Source organism: Phyllostomus discolor, chromosome 2, assembly GCF_004126475.2.
Source record: "Phyllostomus discolor isolate MPI-MPIP mPhyDis1 chromosome 2, mPhyDis1.pri.v3, whole genome shotgun sequence".
In the NCBI taxonomy this organism is placed as follows: domain Eukaryota; kingdom Metazoa; phylum Chordata; class Mammalia; order Chiroptera; family Phyllostomidae; genus Phyllostomus; species Phyllostomus discolor.
In genome coordinates, this window is record NC_040904.2 from 73,286,139 (window position 1) to 73,307,969 (window position 21,831).

The 21,831-nt window shown below is 34.6% G+C and overlaps 1 protein-coding gene across 3 annotated transcripts in view; it reads right to left on the reverse strand.

Annotated features, from left to right (window-relative positions):
- Positions 1-434: 434 nt before the first annotated feature.
- VGLL3 (vestigial like family member 3) overlaps positions 435-21,831 on the reverse strand; it is a 48,293-nt gene continuing 26,896 nt past the window's right edge. For all 3 annotated transcript variants that reach the window (XM_036017951.1, XM_028504730.2, XM_028504731.2), the window contains exon 4: positions 435-6,436. In XM_036017951.1, the coding sequence (XP_035873844.1) occupies positions 6,393-6,436 (44 nt within the window). In that variant the 3' untranslated portion in view covers positions 435-6,392. The remainder of the gene's footprint in view (positions 6,437-21,831) is intronic.

Below are 21,831 nucleotides of genomic sequence, written 5' to 3' on the forward strand. Positions count from 1 at the left end.
GCATGGGGGTCATGCCATTTTTGGTCAAAAACTGCTGAACACTTATCGTGACATGGGCAGGTGTGCTTGTAAATCACCCTCATGAAATGGTCAAATGCGATGAAAGAGTCTTCAGTAAAAATTCACTGAAGCCAATGCAGCTCTTCTTAATAATGCCAGCAGGTACACTGATACAGATGGGTTCATAGAACACTCACCTAGTGCAGGTGGCCTGTGCTACAAGGGGCCTGCCTTCCCAAAGATAATTCTGGTTCTTCTGGGGTCCCTCCTTTGTACATTCATTGACTCTATAAATTAACTTAAACTCATGTAAAAAGTATGATGTTTTAATTTCCAAAGGCATTTATAAGTTGCTTAATTAAATGAAAAGAAAAAGAGATCTTTAGTTACTGTCAAGAAATGCATTCAAACCAATGCTACATTAAATATAAACATTAAGTTCACATTAAGTTATTTATTGGACAAATTGAAGATGACATCTGTTTTTATTACAAAGTCCTCCATTATCTTATATCATCAACCCACAGTCACACCACCTGCATTTGAAGAGTGAATAGAAATACAAACATGTCTCTCTCCCCAAAACCAAGAAAAACAGAAAAACAAAATATGATTCTATAAGTCGTTTTAAAGCCAAGAGTTTTATGAATTTCATATCCTTTTGTAAACCAAGAATGACAACATGGCTAAGATTAGTTGATTTGTCTTTCTGGAAATGTAAAATTAAGTTAGCATAAAATTGCTCATGATTCTAACAAATCTGTAATTTCACTGTATTTCAAGGTTGTAAGATATTTCTATCATTACCTTTCAGTTCACTTAATCAAGTGACAAATATAAGTTTACCATACTACATAATTTTTATAAAAGCATATTATCTTACTTAGATTTAAATGATGAAAACAAATTGAACCTGTGTTTTCCTTTCAATATATGCACTTTAAAATGATACAAAGAATTCACATGAAAACCCTTCCCTATATTGTATATCCAGAAAAATGCATGGGATAATATTTTTTAATCAGATATAATATCCAAAATTGTAAATATCCTAAGAAATTAAATCAAGTTAATCATTAATTTTTGTGCTAGCCACTACATAAGAAAATATGTACACCTAATTAGTATAAAGGGATATCATTTAAAAGGTTCACATCTTATGCATATACCAAAACAGCTAATTAAAGAATCTTGTATACTAAAAGAATTAATCTTAGGTCAAAATTTAGTAGTCCAAAAACTGTTCAAAAGGAAGCTAATTGATGGTGACCTGCCCTTTTCTAGAGAGTCATTGTTTACTTACACGATGGAATTGACAAGTTACACTTATTATTCCTTGGAATTTTAAAAGAGCGTTCAGATAAATTTGTTGGATTAAATTCATTTGCAATTTCAAAAGAACTGGTTTGGATCAATTATTTAAAACTATGAAAATATTTTTCACAAAAGAACACAATGGACAATACAAATTTAAAAAATTAAGATATTTTAATGATAATGACTATTTCTATACTTTGGGAAAGAATATAAGGTAATATTTCCAGAAAGCACTAAAGGGAAAAAACCTACAAAGTTTGCTCTGTGACCAATATCCATGACCAAGTTACTAAGGTAATTAACATTTCGAAGCTATTGAGACTGAGGTTTTCTTGCAGGCTCCACCAATACCCCAATCTCCAGACTCATTGACTTCTGTGAAGTTTATATACTCAGCATCCTCAACATACATTGCTGAATTAAAACTTTAATCTAATTTTTCCAAAACAAGTTTAATAATAGTTTTAATGTTTTAATACTAGATTTAAAGGACTCTTGGGCCATGATTTTAGGAAATAAATTGTAATATTTTTCTCAAAAGCCTTAAATTTTCTAAAAGATGTGCCTTTTATCCTGGATGAAAGAATAAAACAAAACTACATCCATAGGGTCCTGCATATTAAAATTGGCAGGCTGATTGCAGCCTTGGTCTCAGCAGTTCCTGCTTTCTGCCATCCTGCCTGTTGTGAAGGTGATCAATCACAGAAATTCTAACTGCCATCAATACCCCTTTGTAACCGCAATGGTTCAACTGAACACTTTCCATCTTCAATAACTGACACAGTGTCAACATCTGCTTCCAATAAAGTTGTTAAAGTTGTTTCTCTTTCTCAAGCAGAGTAAATCTGCTGACTGAGATCGTAAATGGTTCTGTTTTTTTTTTTCTCCTTTACATGTGGACGACTTTTTTCCACCATATTTTGCAATTTTTCCTCCAAGGCAAGTAGAAAAAAAATTGAATAACTTCAAAAAAGATGTTTTTATTCCAGGTGCTAAGAAGCCCAAAATATAACTGAAAAATATAAACTTAGGTGATTTATTGAACCTGTTGTCGGGATTTTGGAGAAAATAATTCATAGGGTCCTAGATAAATAAAATTTTAGAATATGTAATAAAACTCAGAGTTGAACCTCCATACCACTTAAAACTTATTTACCTTCATAAATGGCATGCTCAAATATTAGAGATAATTAAGAAATTTACATTTTATCTTCAACACCTAGCAGAAGGCAAAAATTCTCTTGCATTAATTTGTTTCAGAAAAGCATAGTCATAGTTCTACTTCTGCAGAAATGGATATGGAAAGTAAAGAGGGGGGACATTGGTAAGCTCAGATTTATGATCTATTTACTCAACTGACAGACATTTGTGGTAGCTGTCATTTATTGAGCATCTACTATGAGTGGATGATTGATTATATATATACATATAATTTCCAACCGTCACAGCCCACCAGTATTGCTATCCCACTTTATTCATGAGATAAATAAATGAAACCCCAGATTACACCTATCTAATTGTGGCTAAGCCAAAATTCAAAGAATGACCTAACATTCAACCAAATACTTTTTTCCATTAATTCATTCTACTTCTCCATTCATCCCCATGTCAGACCTCTAACACAAATACTTTCTTTTTCCACCACTTAATGCCACTGCCCCATTGACTCCATTCAGCAAATATTACCTAACAAAGGGACACTCAGTAAGAAATAGAATTCAGCTTCTTGAAATATGGTTTCTGATGGCTCCTTTAAATTACAAATACAACATTAAACCAGGCAGTAAATGTTAAAGTCAGATAGAGTCTGTTATATATTCTACAGGTCTTAGAGTAAGAATGGACAAATGCTACTTGCATCAGGAATATGGGTTCTCAATGGCAGGTTTTATGTCAGTGTCTAGAATTTGTTTTTTTTTAAGTTTCTTATAATGTTAAAAAAATTAATTCCTCAATTATTTGTCATCCGCTAATTCTCATTTGCAAAATTCAAAGCAATCCTAGACATTTTTGCTTAAAATAATATTGTAAATAATTTTAATAAGAATGAGAAGAAAAAATAGAGGAGGAAGTTAGGAGTGGATGGTTAACCTTCTTAAGAAGGAACATTGATTTTTAAAAAGTTTAGAACCCTTTTAAAATAAACACTGAGGGAACAATAACCCTTTAGGATTGAACTTGTCACTATTATGTTGTTCTTTAACTCATGATAGTTTAGGTGAAAGCATAGATTAGATGTCAAATAAATCAGATAATTTTCTAAGGTCTAGCTCACAGGTCTTCAGAAAGCTTGAATAATTTATGAAATTGTCAAAGTTAGAGTAGTTCTATAGGAAATTAAGGAAGGAAGTGGTAGCCCTCATTAAGGCAGTTTGGAAAACTCTTAAGTTCAATGGCGTCATTTTGATGTGAGGAAACAAGACCTACAGCATGATAGCATTTTAAACTTAAAACAAACTCAGAATATCATGCTAAATTACAACTCATCATCTTGCACACCTTCTGGTGGTAATAATATGATCATATCAAGGGGATGCCAGAGTATTATAGACAAGCACTCATTCTTTTTACTTAGATTTGGCCCACACCTTGTATATGCAAGGATCTAATCCAACACCTAGGTGGTGTTTTATGCCAACACCACCTAGGTGTGTTCTCACAAATCTTTCCTGTGTACAGCAGAATTTAGGTCCCCAGCTTTTCTTGGGCCTCAGAGCCAAGGAATATTTTATTCTAAGTTTGCCAGGAGTAACACAAAACCTAGTCTGGATTAAGGATGAGGTTATCTCGTTGTGTGCTCTCTCTCCTTCCATTCAGTTCAATGGAGAATAAGGAAAAGAGCAGAGAGTTCATACTTTTCTTCTCTTAATTGGGAAAAATCCAATTGAATTACCTAAATGAGTGGGAATACAACACTGTTCTCAGAGAAGCTGCACAGAAAGTTAGTAAGTTCCAAGGGAAGAAGAGAAAAATAATTCCTGTTGAGTTAACCCATGGGAACTACCAAATACTTGTCTCTGAGAACGCAGGAGGACACAAGATCAAACCAATTTCACAGATTCATTCAATTCTGTGCTCCACTAATTTAGGCAAATCACAAACAACTGCAATAATATCAAATTTTAAATCAAAACATAGATCATTTAACCAAGCCAGGCTCTAGAAATCTATATTTATGTCATTAATGAGTGGAAGATACCTTAAATGTGGACCTCACATTAGGTAAAAATGTGCAGTGTGCTAAGCAGAGTCTGATGAAGAAGACACAATGAATGGAGTGATAAGAATACAAGAAGACCTTGTATCAATTTATAACTCATGAGATGCACCAGGAAAGAAAACTAGTCCATAAAATACTGCTAAGAGAAATCTTTGAAAATTTTCTGAGGGAACTCTGTCTAGTTAAGCAGGGGTTGTATTGTTCTTATATCTAAAATGTTCACATACACGACACACACATTTAAGATGAAAAGTGGTATTTCACTAAACATTGTATTTCATATGGGTCAGGACAGGGATGGGGGAAATCTGAAAAACTTTTTTTTACCAAAAAATATCTTTAAAACATTAACTTTTTAATATGATCCATCTTTGAAAAGAGCTGAAAAAAAATAAGGGACTTTGCATTAAAAGTCCTTAAAATATTAACTGCTACTGTCATAATCTTCTCCTGGCAGAGTCTTAATGACAACTCCAGCTTCACTTTATTTAGATTTTGAAGGCATGTCAACTTGAATCTGGGGTTTTCAATAATAAATTTCAAAAAACAAATTGTCAAGTTACTAACCTAATTTCAGTAATTGTGGTATAAATCTAAATTTCATTTGGGCCTAAATTATTTTGTTATAAAGAATTAAATAATCTAAAATCAGATTTAAAGCAAGAAAAAAACTTTGCAAAAACCTATGTTTAAAATATTACATATGTAATTATGTTAGTTTTCAATTCACAATGATAGGTAATATTTTCAGAAATAGTCATTGAATTAAAGGCTTTGTAATGTGCTAGTACCTTCCTAAATATTACCCCTTCAAACTATCTCCAGGGAAAAAAAAACTACTTAAAATATGACCTTAAAAATTGCCATGAATTAATAATTAGGAACAAGAAAAATAAGTCACTGGCACTCAAAGGTAGCATGGTTAAATGCATTTTTTCGAATAGTTGGGTATAAAGCCTGGTTCCATTTATCAAGCTCAAATGGACTAGAAAGAGAATTACCTACTCTATGCAAACTCTTCATCTGATTGCAAGTTATGCAAAACTTTTTAAATCAACCTACATGTACTCTTTGGGAGAAATAAAAATAATGTAAAGAAATAATTTTCTTCAGTGTGGTCATTTGAAAAGTTCCTTTTCAAGCTATACAGATAATTCAATGCTAAGTAAGCTAGTAAGGAATTAAATCTTCACTGAGATTTAATGTAATACAATACTATGTTGGTTTGGCTATGGTGCTACTTTTGTTAAAAGGGATAAACTATCAAACACTTGAGGTAACCTAGAAAGCACAGAGCATATCACAGACATCTTAAAGACAAGCATTTTACACATTGTTGCCAGTGCTTCTCTGAGAGCAAGTTCTTTAAACAGAACTTAACTTTTTACAATATTAAAAAAAATACATCCCTCAAAAATAGCCCATCAATGCTAAATCAAACTTTCTGTATTTCTACAAAAATAGATGCACATAGAGCTATAAAATTGTATTCCTGAAAGAATGAGCATCTTCATTTTGTGGTTCATCTTTTCCTGACAAGGTGGTAGGTTCAAAAAATCAAAATGAAACAAAAATTAAACCATCTACTGATAAAAGCAAGACAAAAAGAAAGAGAGAAAGTGAGAGAGTTGCACAGTTGGCAAAGGCTCAGATGAGGGGAAAAACAAAAACAAAAATGCTTTTCTTCAATGTCTACGACCCACTCTGCTTTCTCAAGAAAAGGCTCTAAACCAAAGTCAGCTGGCTGACACTTCCTCTTCTTATTCCATGTCCATTGTGTCCCACTGCAGAAGGGAACATCCTGGCAGCATCTTTTCCCAGTGGGTTCCAATCTGACTTACTAAAATTGTGTGTTTCAGTACCATGGCGATTCCTTGCTCTTGTCTTGGTGCTGTAGACCTAAAAAAAAGTGACAATGAGGAAAGTGAAAGCATTAATATATATAACATTCAAAAATTGGACACAATCTACAATGCATTGAGTGCAGAAACTGAAAAGAAAATCTAGGCAACTATGAGGTATGACCTAAGGAACACCTGATCTCCAAGGAACTTCTGTGCTTGAGCTCAAAATTTGCAAAATGTCAACCAACAGGTGAAAAAACTCTAGACTAGAATAATGCTATTTGTACAACACAAATTCTTTACTGTGGTTTTTACTTCTTTGGAATATTAGTGAATAAAAATAAAATAAAATAAAATAAAATAAAATAAAATAAAATAAAATAAAATAAAATAAAATAAAATAAAATAAAATAAAATAAAATAAAATAAAATAAAATAAAATAAAATACACCATTTTATTTATAATCTCAAAAGGAGCTGATATTGGAGAAAAATTGTGTAACCAATCTTTGGGGCATTTAAGCAATACTTCAGTTAATATATTTCAGAACAAAAATTATATGTTTTGGTCTAAAGTAGTGAAAAAATTCTTATGTTATTTTGAAATGTATTTCATTATGGGATTGTTATAAATCATGATGAACAATTAGATATGGTTAAAAACTGACTCTAGTATTGTCAGCAAAGTAGATATAGTTGGCTTGCAGCTAATAGCACAAACTTACATTCTATTTATAAATTTAATATTTTTATCACATCTTCCTCCAGGAAATATTTAAGATGGCTTACCAAAATCCAAACTTCATAACAAGAAAATAAAATTTATAGGTAAATTTGAAATAATATTGACAAAAGGAAAATATGTGCACAAGTAGGAATTCCAACTCATAGCTAAATCAATTAGGAAGAAGTTTATCGAAGAGGGAACCAAACAAAAAATGTGACTCTGACGGGGCACTCATGAGTGAACTGACCATTTCCATTATGAGCAATTAGCATAGCTCCTTCAGTTTGCATCCCCTTGAAGGTCACTTTCTTCAGTTTCCTTTATTTTTGTCCTGGGGCATAATTATTTCAAAGAGTAAAGATTCAGAATAATGGTTGCTCTTAATTTTTTTATTTTTTAAGAGATTTTATTTATTTATTTTTAGAGAGAAAGGGTGAAAAGAGAGGGAAAGAAACATCTGTCGGTTGCCTCTCCCACACCCCCAGCTGGAGACTGGCCTGCAACCCAGGCATGTGCCATAACTAGGAATCAAACTGGTGACTTTTCCCTTTGCAGGAAGATGCCCAACTCACTGAGCCACACCAGTCAAGGTGCCCTTAATTTGTTTCAAACCAAATACCAAAACGTGAAGGTTAGGCTATTAAATAAGTGACCAAAATGCCGCCTGATTGCTGTTGTGTGGGTGTTAGTATCACAGTCTGTCTTCTTGATCCTTGATCTAAAACTGTTTAAATCTGGGCTGGATGTCAGAAATAAAATTGTTAAATGAGCCAGTATGGTTTTCAACTGCAATTGTTACTAAAACAGCTGCAGTGATTTAATTTCCTGTCTCTCCAACTTGTCAAAGAATTTTATAAAACAATGGATATTATTACAAAACAGACACGATTAGTTAGTCATTGATGGGAGACATTAAGACAATCTACAAAACAGACTCCGCAAAGGGAGAGAAAACAAATCAAAGACAAAGAAGCAACTCATAGAACCACATCACTGTCTTCATTCTGTGGCTCTTGTATATTAGGAAAAAGCAACACTTCTGAAGAAAGATTAGTCCCATCTTAATTTTTTTCTCATGTGTACTAGTATCACATTTAGATACAGAATCTATAGTTCCCCCCCCCCATTTCAAAAGAAAGGATAAGGAGAAAATGGAGAAAGAGGGGAAGAAAGAAGAAATTAAAGTATTTGGGGTATACTAATTCTCTCTAAGCTTGCTTTATGCGTTTTCAAATGATTGAGTGGTTAGAAAAATTTACAACCTATCATAGTCTTTGTTGGGTGACTTATAATCTAAACCACCTTAACTGACAATCTGCTGACTGCATAAATATTTTTTTCATTATTAAAATGTCTCATCTTCTCTATGACTCAGTATTTCCACACTGGAAGACTCCATCAATCTATAGAATGTCAGCACTGCAAGTCATGAATAGTGTTGGAATCATCAAGCGGTTTCAGTGTATTCCCCCCAGCCCTTAAATAAAGGCAGTCCCTAGTTTCCTTTGCAAAGACATATGACTCTCAAAACCATGTTAGCCTTTTCTCTGTGGACAAGAATTGAATTGCTTAACATAGCCCTAAGTTTTCCAACCAGAATAAAATAAGGCACAAAAAAATCAATGCAATTAATCTATGACCTGAAATGCCTTACTTATCTAATGTGGTCTTGTGTTTTAGCTCCTTCCTGGTGAAGACACATTAATAAAACCTTTACTTAATTACTAGGTATTCATACCTGTAAATTTAAAAATAGGTATAAGCACAAGAAAATGAACCAGAAGCAACACACTCTACTACTACTGGGTCACAACATAGAAGCAGGACTATAATTTTTTTGTTAGTTGATGAGTGTAGATCAGGATATTAAAAAGCTACCCAGTACATTTAGTGTTTCCAGTAAGGGTTAAAGAGGACAGAAATCATTAGTCCATGAATTTTATGTGGTCTGCATATATCATTAACCCATGATCCTTATGTGATGTACATATATTTAGGATTTCCCTAGATTTTCGTACCAGAACAAAAATCCACTGCCATGCTTTTCTTCCTATTTGGGCTTTTTTGCTTTCTTATTTTCCTAGTTTAAACCTATGTAAAATGAGTTCATAACATATCCTGAAATCTCCCCACTGGCTGTCTAAAATCACTTACATTTATCTTCTTGATATTTGTAACCCAAATTGGCTTTATCATTTAGTCAATGAGATTTTCAGTAGAAAGGAAAATAAACATCATAAAAATTATATTAATGAACATTTTCTTTAGGCTGAACATGCCAGGCACTGTGCTAAGTGATTTATGTGATATATATCATTTAATGACACTCACCATGCCATAATAATATCCATTTTACAAGTAAGAAAACTGAAACTATGGAAAGTTATACAACTATCAGAAAATAGAGCTAGCATTGAAAATCAAGTGATCTGATGTCAGAGTCCATAGTCTTAACCTCGGCTTATGTGACGCCTTCCATCTGGACTATATAGGTTGTGGGCTGTGACACTAGCCTATACTTCCCTAAGTCCCCAAGTCAAAATTTTTTCATAAAATCAATTCAAGGAAATGTGAATGCATTTTTATATTCCTTTTGCACTGTTTTGAAACACTTCTTATTTAAGAGAACTGGTATCAGGATTAACAAAATAGCTGTCTTGGTGATTTTTTAAACTGTATATCCGCAATGGTTTTCCTAAGACTTAGTAAATGTTTACACAGTCGTTTGTTATACTTCAGATGAAGACTACATACTTTAATCATGCAACAGAGTATGTCATATTAACTGAAATGTTTTTTTTGATATCCATGCCCCCAAACTTCCCCCGTGTGAACACTGAAGACGTGAGCTGGCCATGTGGCCTGTGAGGTAGGTGGCTGTGAGAAATGGACCTGAAAACAAAGACATCACACTGCTGGCTTCAGAGGTCCAGAGTCTTGCACTCCGTTGGGAGAAAAACCTACAAGGAAATGTCAGCCCACAGACCCAGTTCCTCACTTCATTTCCATCACTGCTACCACCTGACCAAAACAAAAAAAAATCTGGACCCAGAAAGAGTGTAAAGGAAGTAAGAACATGAAAAAGAAATTAAGGATAATTAGAAGTAGAAGAGAAATCTTGGTTAAGGAAGATCATAATATGATCTCCCTTTAAAATGTGAAGAACCTGCCTGTTTAACAAGGCACTGTAACCCATTTCCTCGTATTCTCACTGAGATTTTAGGGAGGCAATAGCCTCACAGATTCAACTTTTGCAAGTGATTCTAGGAACAGGAAGGAGAGAGAGCAACACGATGTATCTAAGCATGAAAAGCCTGGAGGATTCCCCCTCCCTGGATCCTAAATTTTCCATGGGCTGTCCCAGAAGGGTACAAATGTTAGCTTGGAAACAGTTCTGGTGAGCTTGTTAGTATGTTCCATAGCTATGATGTGGATACCCCCATGGTAGAAGAAATGGTCTGGGTATCTTAGAGGATCACAAACACTAAGAAGCTGAACTCAAGTTAAATAGCAGGAACTTGGTACAGAGAATGCATAGAGAGGCAGAGTAGCAGGAGGGAATATGCTTGTAAACAAAGGCCAGAATAGTATTGAAATGACAAGCCCACAGTCACACAGCAGCCTCTTACTTGACAACTTCTGTTATGTGACTAACTCTAGGAGTAGAAAGACAATCCCCAGGGAGAAAGTGAGGGAAGAATCTGAGAAGTTTTATCACTCAATGGGAAATTGTTTTAAACTAAACTCAATAAAGATATCATTGGGTTAAGGTAAGAATACTCTGGATTGATGAGGTTAGGTTTTCTGCTGCTGAGTAAAAATAAACTGAGTTGCTGAAAAAGCTACACTCTGGCACATCTGAGTTTTAGAGATTGTTTAATTGTCAGTCACATCCACTAGAAAAATCACATCCAAATTCTAAGGAAGCATAATCGCTCCACAACACCCTTGACTATAGCTCTTATGTAAGTTGAATGTGTTTCCAATTAATTTTATTGCTGGTGATAAAAAAGGTAATGTGGTAAACATACACTGAAGAACATGCTGTTGATATAAAGAGAAGAAAAATAGAAACAAAACCAGAAAGTGTGAGTAGGCTATTTTATGATCTAAAAGTACAGAAAGTACTTAAATGAATAAATATAATTTTTAATTTCATAATTAATAAGACTCTAGAAACCCCTTTGAATCAGTATGCTTACTATTAGATAATGAGCTGGTAGATGATTTCTACACTTTAAAAAAATGAATCTCTGCTTCATTTCTGCTTTAGTAAAGACATGTCATATTCATTAGAAATATAAATCTATACAACATTGTACTGGATGGTATATCAAAGTATCTGACCCTCACCAATAAATAACTCAACCTCTAACACTGACACAATGAGAAATGTTCACAAATGAAGTGATACTAGAGACAGTCATATCATCTTCTCTTACTTTATAAAATTATCACTGGTAATGATCATACAACTATGTTTGTTTGTCTGAGCCCTGGGACAATCCATTTAAAGGCTAGTTAAGAATTTCTAAATAAGATCTAGGTGGGGGTAGTACTTTAACACTAACATAGAGGGAAAAAATAAGAGTAAGAGTGACCCAATTGAAGAGCGATGATTTCATTTCAAATGCATATCAACATAGATCATGTTTAATCACCATGGAGACCCTGATCTATTCTTTTCTAAAACATCTTTTTAAAAAAGCATTTCAAAATATCGTAAATTTCTTGTTTAAAAATCAAGTTATGGAGTAGTTAGAAAGTAAATGTTCTATACAATATTGTCATCAAACAACTTGCTCAGTACTCTTTGGATGTGCACACACACTCACATCACTATTTATACTGTGCTTACAACATGCTTACTTCACCAGAAATATTATCTTGGAAAACCATTCCACACTAGGATATGCAGATAAACCCTTTGGAAGAGCTTCACAATATCCATCATATTCCATACTGTAAATTACATTATTATAAATCTACATGACTTGAATACACATACATGTACAAATGTGTGAATGTTACTTATGTGAATATTGTAGTAGATGAGATAAATTCCTGAAAATATGCTTGCTGAGCACAAACACTTATGTATATTACATATTTCATCGTGGATCCTAGATGTTTCAGGAAGTCTGTAACAATAATCATAATTTCTTTATTATTTATTATTATTACAGAATAAAGGTACCTAATTGTTTCAATTTGTATTTCTTCCAGCATTACTGAAGATGAACATTATGTGATTATGGCACTTCTTTCTGTTTTATCTTTGGCCAGTTTTCTATACTTCCTAGAAACTAATTTCCTCCTTGATTTCTAAGTGTTTTTGTATATTAGATATATTAACTTTTTTCTCATATATTACAAATACTTTGTGCCAGTTTGATGAGTACTAAGTACCTCCATACTTAATATTTAAATAGTGAACAATAATTCCTTTTTAAAGTTGTTCCAAATAAGATGCATTCTTGAACAGAAAAAAGATTAAATTTATTATGACAGTTGAATTACAGCTACTCTCTTATCGTTACAGCGCTTACACACTAAACAATAATAAAAGCTCCTAACTCTGACAGTCTAATAATTTATTAGCAGAGGGAAGTTTCTTTGTGTATGAAGATGTTTCCTCAAGGCACATTTAGATGGACTTACAATCTTCATGTAGTAGTACTGTCAGAAACAATGAGGTGAAAACTGTCTGAACTTGTCAAAGTATCTTTAAATTCACATTCAGAAGTGGAGTAGAAACATAAAACCCGCCGAACCTGATGTTACTAGTAGACCATAAATTACTAAGTTATTGTAAGAAGCACAGCACCTGCACACCTGAGGCGAACAGCACAGGTGACAAGCAGGGCAGTGCCCAGGTGTTTCCCGCTGCTCCTGTTTTTCCAGACTAGACAGCAAGTCACCGAAGTCTGTCTGCCCTACAGAACTTCATTCCCTGCACAACCACGACACTCTCGTGCACATCATCTGCAGCCTGTGCCTTTAGCAACATCCATTTCCTCACACTTGTGCATGCTCAAATGCCCTGCTGGAAGGGAAATTGGCAAGTACTTTAAGAATCAGGATATGGAGTTACAAATCTGAATGTCATTTTAATATTGACTTCTTAGACCATATAAAATGCAAATCACAGAGTTAGGTTGTTCTTGATCATGGTGGCAATTTGCCATGCTCAAAATTTGAATGTCAGTGTGATAGCCTCTTGGGTAAAAGAAGGCTGGGATCAGGAGGTGCCATGTGGAGTGTAGACACTGCTCACCAACTCAGTGACCTCAATCTCAAAAAGCAGATACAAAGAAACTTTGAAGACAGAGACAAAGAACAAAGAAAAAAAGGAGAGTGTAGAAGAGTGAAATGGAAAACCCTCTGTAATTTCTTCTACAGATTTTCTCCCAGAACTGGAAAGGAGAAAATCCAAAAAATGCTTGGATCACTTATTGTAACTGAAACCACAAGTTATAGTACTCTCAAGAGATTCTAACTATCCAGACATCTGTTGGAAAACGAATACAGCCAAACATGCATCTTTAAAGAGGTTTCTAGGTTATGCAGTGACAGCTTTATGATCCAGAAAATAGATAATCCAACCAGAGGAAGAGCTAATCTGGATCCATTGCTATCCACAAAAACATAATTAGGGACACAATACTAGCACAGGAAACACTTTATCCGGGAGTACAAGTGGTTTAAAGATAGGAAATTTTAAAAAAATTACTTCAGAACTACAGAAATACAAATCTATTTTATGCTTGCTTGGTTTAAGTAATCAAGCTCTCCATTAAATCAAAACACATTGGAAAATATTTAGTAAGAATGAGATATGTTGCATATACATCAATTCTACATTGACATCAGTCATTTTTCATGAGCTTGCTCTCTGACATTATCCAGAAAAGTCTGCCTAATCCAAGAAAACATAAATAGAACTTTCATGATTGTGAGGATGCTAAGCATCATCTGATACCATTCAAACAAAGCAGCCATGAAAATAAGTATTATAACACATGCTTGTGGTTGACACAAATTATGAAGTTAAATCTCCAGTATATCAGGCTGCATTCAAATGAAAATCAGTGTATTTTGCCCCTCAACAATTTCTTGCAAGACTTTTTTTTGGTCATCTTTTTGCCAAGGAATTCAGAACATGTTGGTCACAGACAACTGTTTGTGAAACCTTATATTATTGATAAATAGAACAATAAGAGAAGAGCTAGGCAGCCTGAAAGAGAATAAAGAGAATCTATAAATTCCACAGGGCATGTAGAATTTTTGTATATAATCTTTGCAGCCTGTTGAAAGCTAATGTAAAATTATCTGGGGACAAGTTCTAAAACAGATTTCTTCTTTTGAGTTGTTTCTTTTAGATGTACCCTTATATATGATATGAGAAATAGTAAAGCATTCCTGAAAAGATAATTCCGTGATACAAAAGGCACTGACCCCCAAAACAGGCCTTTTAACACTTTGAATGATTCCCCATTTGGAGTCATGCTAGAATTACCCAGGAGGATTTTTCTTTTGTTGTTTGTTTGTTTGTTTGTTTGTTTTAACCTCTATAACTCTTCTCTCAGGTGAGCATATAAGTTTCTCTTGGAAAGACATGATAGTTTGAAAAAGTCCCCAGTCTCAAACATCAAACATAGCTAACTGATGACAACTCTGTTAAAAAACAATCAAGGCATTGCCTAATTTGTTTATAATTAAAAAAAATCAGAGAGCTATCCATAAAAACTGGTTTATAGAACACTCAAATGGAGAATGAGTCCATTTGTAGTTCACAGTTTTTAAAAATTAGCAAATATCAATAGAGTTTGGGTGAATAGTTATCTACTTAGTCTAACTCCCTTGATCTGCACATAAAATTTTAGTTGGATCTTCAGGAATGACAAGAACAAACATCTTGGCAAGGCATAAGCTCATGGGAGAAGTTTTAGTGGCTCCTCATTCCACGCCGGGCAGTGTTTGTTCTAGATAGAGAAAACCATGTTTTAAAATGTCTTGAAGATGTACATCCTGATAACTCTTCAAAGCCTTACGTTATGCTTTACCTCACCTCTGCCCAACCAAGAAAAAGCACCCAGTTTTCAATGTATGGCCAATACCAGCAAACACCACTACCAGGAAATTTAACTACAACAAATATCACAGCTATTCTTCAAGGACAGATATGAATTAAGTTACATACAATCAGGAAGTAGCAGAGGCATTTAAAGCAAGCATCTCAAAATGATGGCATGATGATCTACAGTGCAAATTTCTTTTTCTGTGTGAAATGCACCATATTTACTAAGAATAATGAGAGCTTTAGTTCTGCATCATGTGTCACCATCTAGAAAACACAAATATGAGTGTTAGTTCATGAAATCTCCCAGTTGTGTCGAAGTGGGGCATATTATTTTCATTCTGCATCTAAGGAAGAGGTTATGAGACTTATTCAACATAATACAACTAAGTGGCAATATGGGTCCCAGATCTATTTTTTGTCCCTCTGCTTTGCCCATTAACACCTCTACACATGCATGTCTACATCTCTGTAAAGTTGTCTATATTGGCTATCATTTGTATGAGTCCCTAAGTGATTTGAGGATAAAAATAAATTAATAAAATTAACTCTTTCCTCCTTTTCCCCACTTATTTCTGTTTCACACACATACATATGCATATACATACATACATACATAAAAGCATACATATATTAGGTCTGTCCAGGAAATGTCCAACCATTGTTTTTATAACGAGAAGGGTTTGGACACCAATTTAACCTGACCCCCAAGGAGGGTGGACTGGAATGTGCATGCATGAAAAATGAGGACTTCGTACTATTAGTCAGTGGAGGCAGCAGGTGACGTTGAGTGAGCATGTGTACTGTGTAGCCATCAGATTCAAAATGACTAAATTAGTAGACCAACGAATCTGCATCAAATTTTGTATAAAGCTTGAACATTCCTCCACAGAAACTTTTTGGATGATTCAGCTATGGAAGGCTGCAGCTATGGGCAACTGGTGATTAGCAGCTTCATCACAACAACCCATTCATGCATCACATCTCGTGCAGTTTTTTGGTGAAACATTAAATCACTCAGGTGACTCAGCCCCCCATAGCCTACATTTGGCACCCTGTGAATTCTGGCTTTTCACAAAACTAAAAACGCCTTTGAAAAGGAAGAGATTTCAGGCCATAGAAGAGATTCAGAAAAATACAGCAGGACAACTGATGGCAACTGGGAGAACTGTGTGAGGTCCCAAGGTGCCTACTTTAAGGGGATTGAGGCATCATTGTCCTATGTACAATGTTTCTTGTATCTTGTATCTTCCTCAGTAAATGTCTCTGTTTTTCATATTATGTTGCTGGATACCTTCTGGACAGACCTTGTACATGATTTTTTGTTCTAAACTCTTCTCTTCTCTTTAAACTCCAATCAGTGACCCCAGTATCTGCAGCCTTAAAAGGAAACACATGTTGACAAACTAGTTTTCTCTGCTTTTATTAAACTATGTGTACACACACACACACACCACACAAACACACATAAAGAATATCTTGTCATCCATTTTTGACAAGAGGTACATACACATGCTTCTGTATTTTTTAGTTTTTTTTTAGTTAGCAATACCACAAAGAACGTAATTCACTCATAAATCCGCTTCTTCATGGCAGTCACTTAATTCCAGCCTCTTGCTACTGTGGACATTGTCACAATAAACAATTTTATGCATATATCTTCATATGCAGCTGCACATATTTATGTGACACAAACTCACGGGGCCGAAGTTTATGAGTATTTTAAATTGCAATACATTTCTGGTTTACTTACTTAAAAACCTTATAACTTATTTTTCTATCAGCAATGTATGAGAAACTGCATTTTCCCTAAAGCAAGATGTACTTTACAGGGATTCAAACTGATACACACACGTACACATGTAGTTATTTATATTACTAAGCAAATGCATCCCACAACATGAAGATTCCTCTCAGAAAGCTCCTGCAGTCCTCCTGTTAGGTAGGAAGAAGATCTGTGTGAGAAAATCCCATGCTTTGGGCATTGTGACATATGGCACCATTCTGTGGATGAAGGCCCAGAAGAGAGCCTGGATAAGATCCGCAGGGCTCCGGGACAGCCGTGGAATTTCATTAAGGTCCTGCAGAATCCAGCCACGGATACTCAACACTGACAGCAGCGCTCTGGAATGCATCTCTCGCTCTGATTCACCATCCAGGTCCTTTTCATGCAGATCTCACTCTCTGGCTGGGATCTCCTGGCCTTTCACATGCATCTCAAAGATGGTTCCCATTACCCTTCTGATCACGAAATTGTCATTCTGAACATGTGCCCTGTACAACTAATGCCATTCAAGAGTGCATAAATATTTTAACACATCCTTGGTGATTATTTTCTCTCAGTAAAAAATAGATTTATGACATTAAGGCAATGAAAAAGAAAAAGTTTTGCAGAAAGTGTGAAAAAATTGGCTGTTAATTACTAGAGTCTTTACTGCTACTGAATCATAAGCTTTTTAGAAGTCCAGAGAAAGTGTTAGTTCATAAACCTTCTGCCTAGTATTTTTTAATCAGCAACTACTGCCTTGTAACATTTTAACTATCAAAAGTCAGATAATGCCCTCCAGCTAAGTATCCAGAAATCCATAAACCTTTACTGAACAGCAAAACTGTCATGGAGAAACCAGCGTCTTAGGGCCGACTTCTATCCAATGTTATTTAATGTGTCTACCTGCTAAAATCAGATGATTAGAAGTAAACTTTTATGCCTCGTCTATCTTATAACACCACTAAAGAAAATTTCCTCACTTCCTCATTTATAAAAATCACTACTAATGTCAGGATAGACTTCAATGAACCCCAGAACCTTCAGTATTGCAACAATAAATATATATGCTCAATGGGAAGAGGTGGTATGGAAGGGAGGGAAACTTTGTACTTGGCCACCTCCAGCATGCTACTTTGATGTCTTCTCTTCTCCAGGGTGAAAAATACTTAGTACTTTACATTCTATATAAATCGTACTATCCTGTTAATTATTACTGTGACTCTCCAATGACTTCTCTTCAAATTTACCACATCTCTCTCCCTCCCCTCCCCCCACATTTTAAAGTCTGGAATGGGAGTGCTATGATATGAAGTAAATATTCAAATATATTAGGTTGTTAACTCTTGGTTTCTTTTAGTTGTTTTTTTTTTTTTTTTGCCAATGTATATGTTCAGAGAGGGAATTAATTTCCAAGAGGTTATTAGATCTAAAACTCCATGATTTTAATTCCCTTACTATCCTCAATGACATTTAAAACCAGTGATGTTTTAAAAGGGGGTGTTAAACTAGTTCGGCATGGTTATTCCAAGAACTTAAAAACAATCACAATCTTTTTTTGCCCAGGCTTGTCAGCATCAGACCACCTACCAGAAGGCATGGGTCTTGATATGTGATCTAGGGAGATGGCAAATGTAGCGGTTGGATGGAAAAGCAAGTTGTAACTTGATGTCCAACCCTCCTTCCTGGAAGGAAACTTTCTTTCCATTTGCCACTGTAGTGCATAGCTAATTTCTCCCTGCTTTTTTATTTCTTGTATTTGATAAAACAAAGTTATATATGTTTCTATGAACAAAGAGCAATGTAAAGCATCTGTATAGTATTGAGCAAAACTGATCATAATATCTTAAATATTGAGATAGCTTAATTCATCTGTTTTAAAGTGAATACTATATAACAATTTGGGGCAATAATAATTATGACTTCAGGTTCATTAAAATACAATTTTATTATTTGTAAATGATGGCCTTTGAACAAAACATCAGATTACAAGATTCAGAATAAGCCAGAATTTTTTAATGTATTTTACCGGCCTTGTATCATAAAGAATTCAGAAAACCATGCAAGGCAACTAGACCTGTATGCTGTTAGCAGACACAACGTGTCTACAAAAGGCACCAATAAGAAGGACACAGGTGCTTCAAACCTCTCTGCTGGTGTCTAGAGCTTCCTGCTATAGTCCGACTTTAGTCCACAAAAACTTTTCCAGTTTCTTATTAGAAAAATCCTATTCACCGGTTTATCAAGCACATTGGTATGAAAGTCTCTTCAGAAATAATTCAATTTATGGCTCAACACCTGAGAGAATACTAAAAACATAGCTTCCTGTACTTAACTGAAATTTTCATGGCCTGCATTTAGTAATTTGCAGATCTAGTAGCTACTGTAGTTTTGTTTTTCTCTGTTTAGCAAGAATAAATGTCCCATTCTATGATACATAATCTTGATTTTACTCCATAGCTGAAATTATGGTTGTTTGTGAGAAATGAACCAGACAGTGTTTAATATCTGGCTCTAATAATCTCATGGGGCAGAATCATTCGGTCATCAAATCTACTATTTCTGCAAATCTATAGCTAATGTCTAATGATAAATATTTTGAAAAGCCAGAGGTACATTATCATCACGCTAATTCCCTTTTACCTCGATATTTCCTGAACCTGGGTTATAACACAGAATGTTATTTGTGTGGGGGTGGGGAACAAGTGCTAATTTTAGCCTATCTAAATGTATGTTAACAAAAAGAATATGTGTATCTCAACTCCTGTTTATGTGCATTTCATATGGAGGAATTGTGACATTCATCAAAATTTAAAAAATTATAACAAAACTGTAGCTAAAATAACATGAGGGATCCTAAGAAAAATAAATCTGTGGATCTAGAGGTGAAAACAATCTCAAGCTATGAGCAGCTTGTGTTTACAAAGAAGAAGTTGTACCACAAAGCATGACTGCTTTTCCTTTTGGTAAATTTAAATTCAGTGTATGAAGTAGAAGTTATAAACAAAGCAACTTTTTATTTCAGTAAAAAAAAACCCTCATTAACAAATCTTTACTTGAAAAAAATTAATTCAAACTGGCTGGGAGATGGGACATTTTATGTCTTATTTTAGGTAAATTATTGGAAATAACAGGGAATAGGAATGTCAGCATGTCAGTAAAATAGTTATGGCCACTGAAAGATGAGTAGTAGGTCAGAATGTACTTAATGTCATCACAAAAACAAAATCTGAGCAAGATAGGAAGAGACATATTCTTGTGTTCACACATGCATATTAATAATATGTTGTATTCCAATCACAAGTCTGTCCACCTTTAAGTCTCTTCTTCCTGACACACAGAGCGGCCTTGTACAATACTCTGAGCTGACTCAAGTTAGCACTCCATATCCTGGACCCTCTCTTTCTTTACCTTACCCTTCTCGGTATTCATCTTTGGCCCCACCTACCCTTCTTCACCTACTTTTCTACAGCAGCTTAATTTAAGGTGAAAGTCTCTGATACAAGTTGAAAACTCTGGCTTTTATTATGGGGAAAAACAAGCTAAATAGCATTTCCCAAAGACCATTCCATGAGAAGTTAGTATGTCAAAAACAAAATGTGCACATGAAAACATCAGGGTGAAAATATCTCCTATTAAAATTTAATATATTTCTTTGCTAAAGAATGGATAATAACCTTTTCCATACTAAAGTGAACTATGACCTCAAAGAGAGGTATGTAGCAGGCAATGTTAACTAGTTAATTTCAGCATGGAACTTTTTTTAAAAAAAATTAAGGTCTTATTTTCGCATGCTGAACCTACCGTTCTCAGGAAATCCAGCTTTAAGATTTTTAAAAGGAATGGGAAAAGCCTAATGTGGGATTTGGGATAGCAGTGTTTTGGTAAAGGTGGAGATTTTCATGAGGAGGGCAGATGCAGATGCCCTGCAATCCAATCAACAGAAATGTAACATCCATTCAAAAAAGGGAGCAATATGTGAAAGCAAATCAGGCCTGACCCAAAATAGAGCCAGGACATGGGTGAGGCAAGTGAGGAACCCTGGTGCAAAATTGAAGGAGGCATGTAGAGGCAGGGCTCCGAGAATGAATATTTCTTCAGTTTATGCCTAAGCCACCACATTCTTCTTGCCCCACCTCGGAGCCTTCAGAAAAGATAGACCATTTCACTTAATTGTCGTGGAATAATTCTACCTGCAAAACCTCAGAGCTCTATTATTATATATTGTGTGATATTTTTAAATTAATTACAGATATAATAAACATCCTTTAAAAAAATCAAGAAACATAGAAATATATAAAATAAAAGTGAAGTTCTCTCAACCCCACAATTCTACTCTTAGCTATGTACCTAAGAGAATTGAAAACAGAATTTGTACATGAGGGTTCATTGTAGTACTATTATTATTGGCCAAAAAACAGAAACAAAGCAATTAATTATTAAACAAAATGTGGTATGTATATTCATACAATGGCATAGTATCCACCCTAAAAAGGAGTAAAGTTCTGACACATGCTACATGCATGAATCCTAAAAACATAGGCTAAGTGAAAGAAAGAAGATGCAAAAGCCACATATTGTAAGACTATTTATATGAACTGTCCAAAGAAAGAAAAGGCATACAGACAGAAAGCAGATTAATGGCTGCCGGGGCATATGGGGTGGCTGGAGGGAAGCTGGGAGTGACTCCTGAGAGATATGACATCTCTTGTTGAGGTGATAGAAATGTTCTGGAATGAGAAAGTGTGGATTTATACAACATTGTGAACATACTTAAATCCACTGGATTGTACATTTTAAAACGATGTAGTATATGACATAAGATATATATCTCAATAAGAATAATTTAAAAGCTAAAAGGGATAAGGGTTTGTCCAC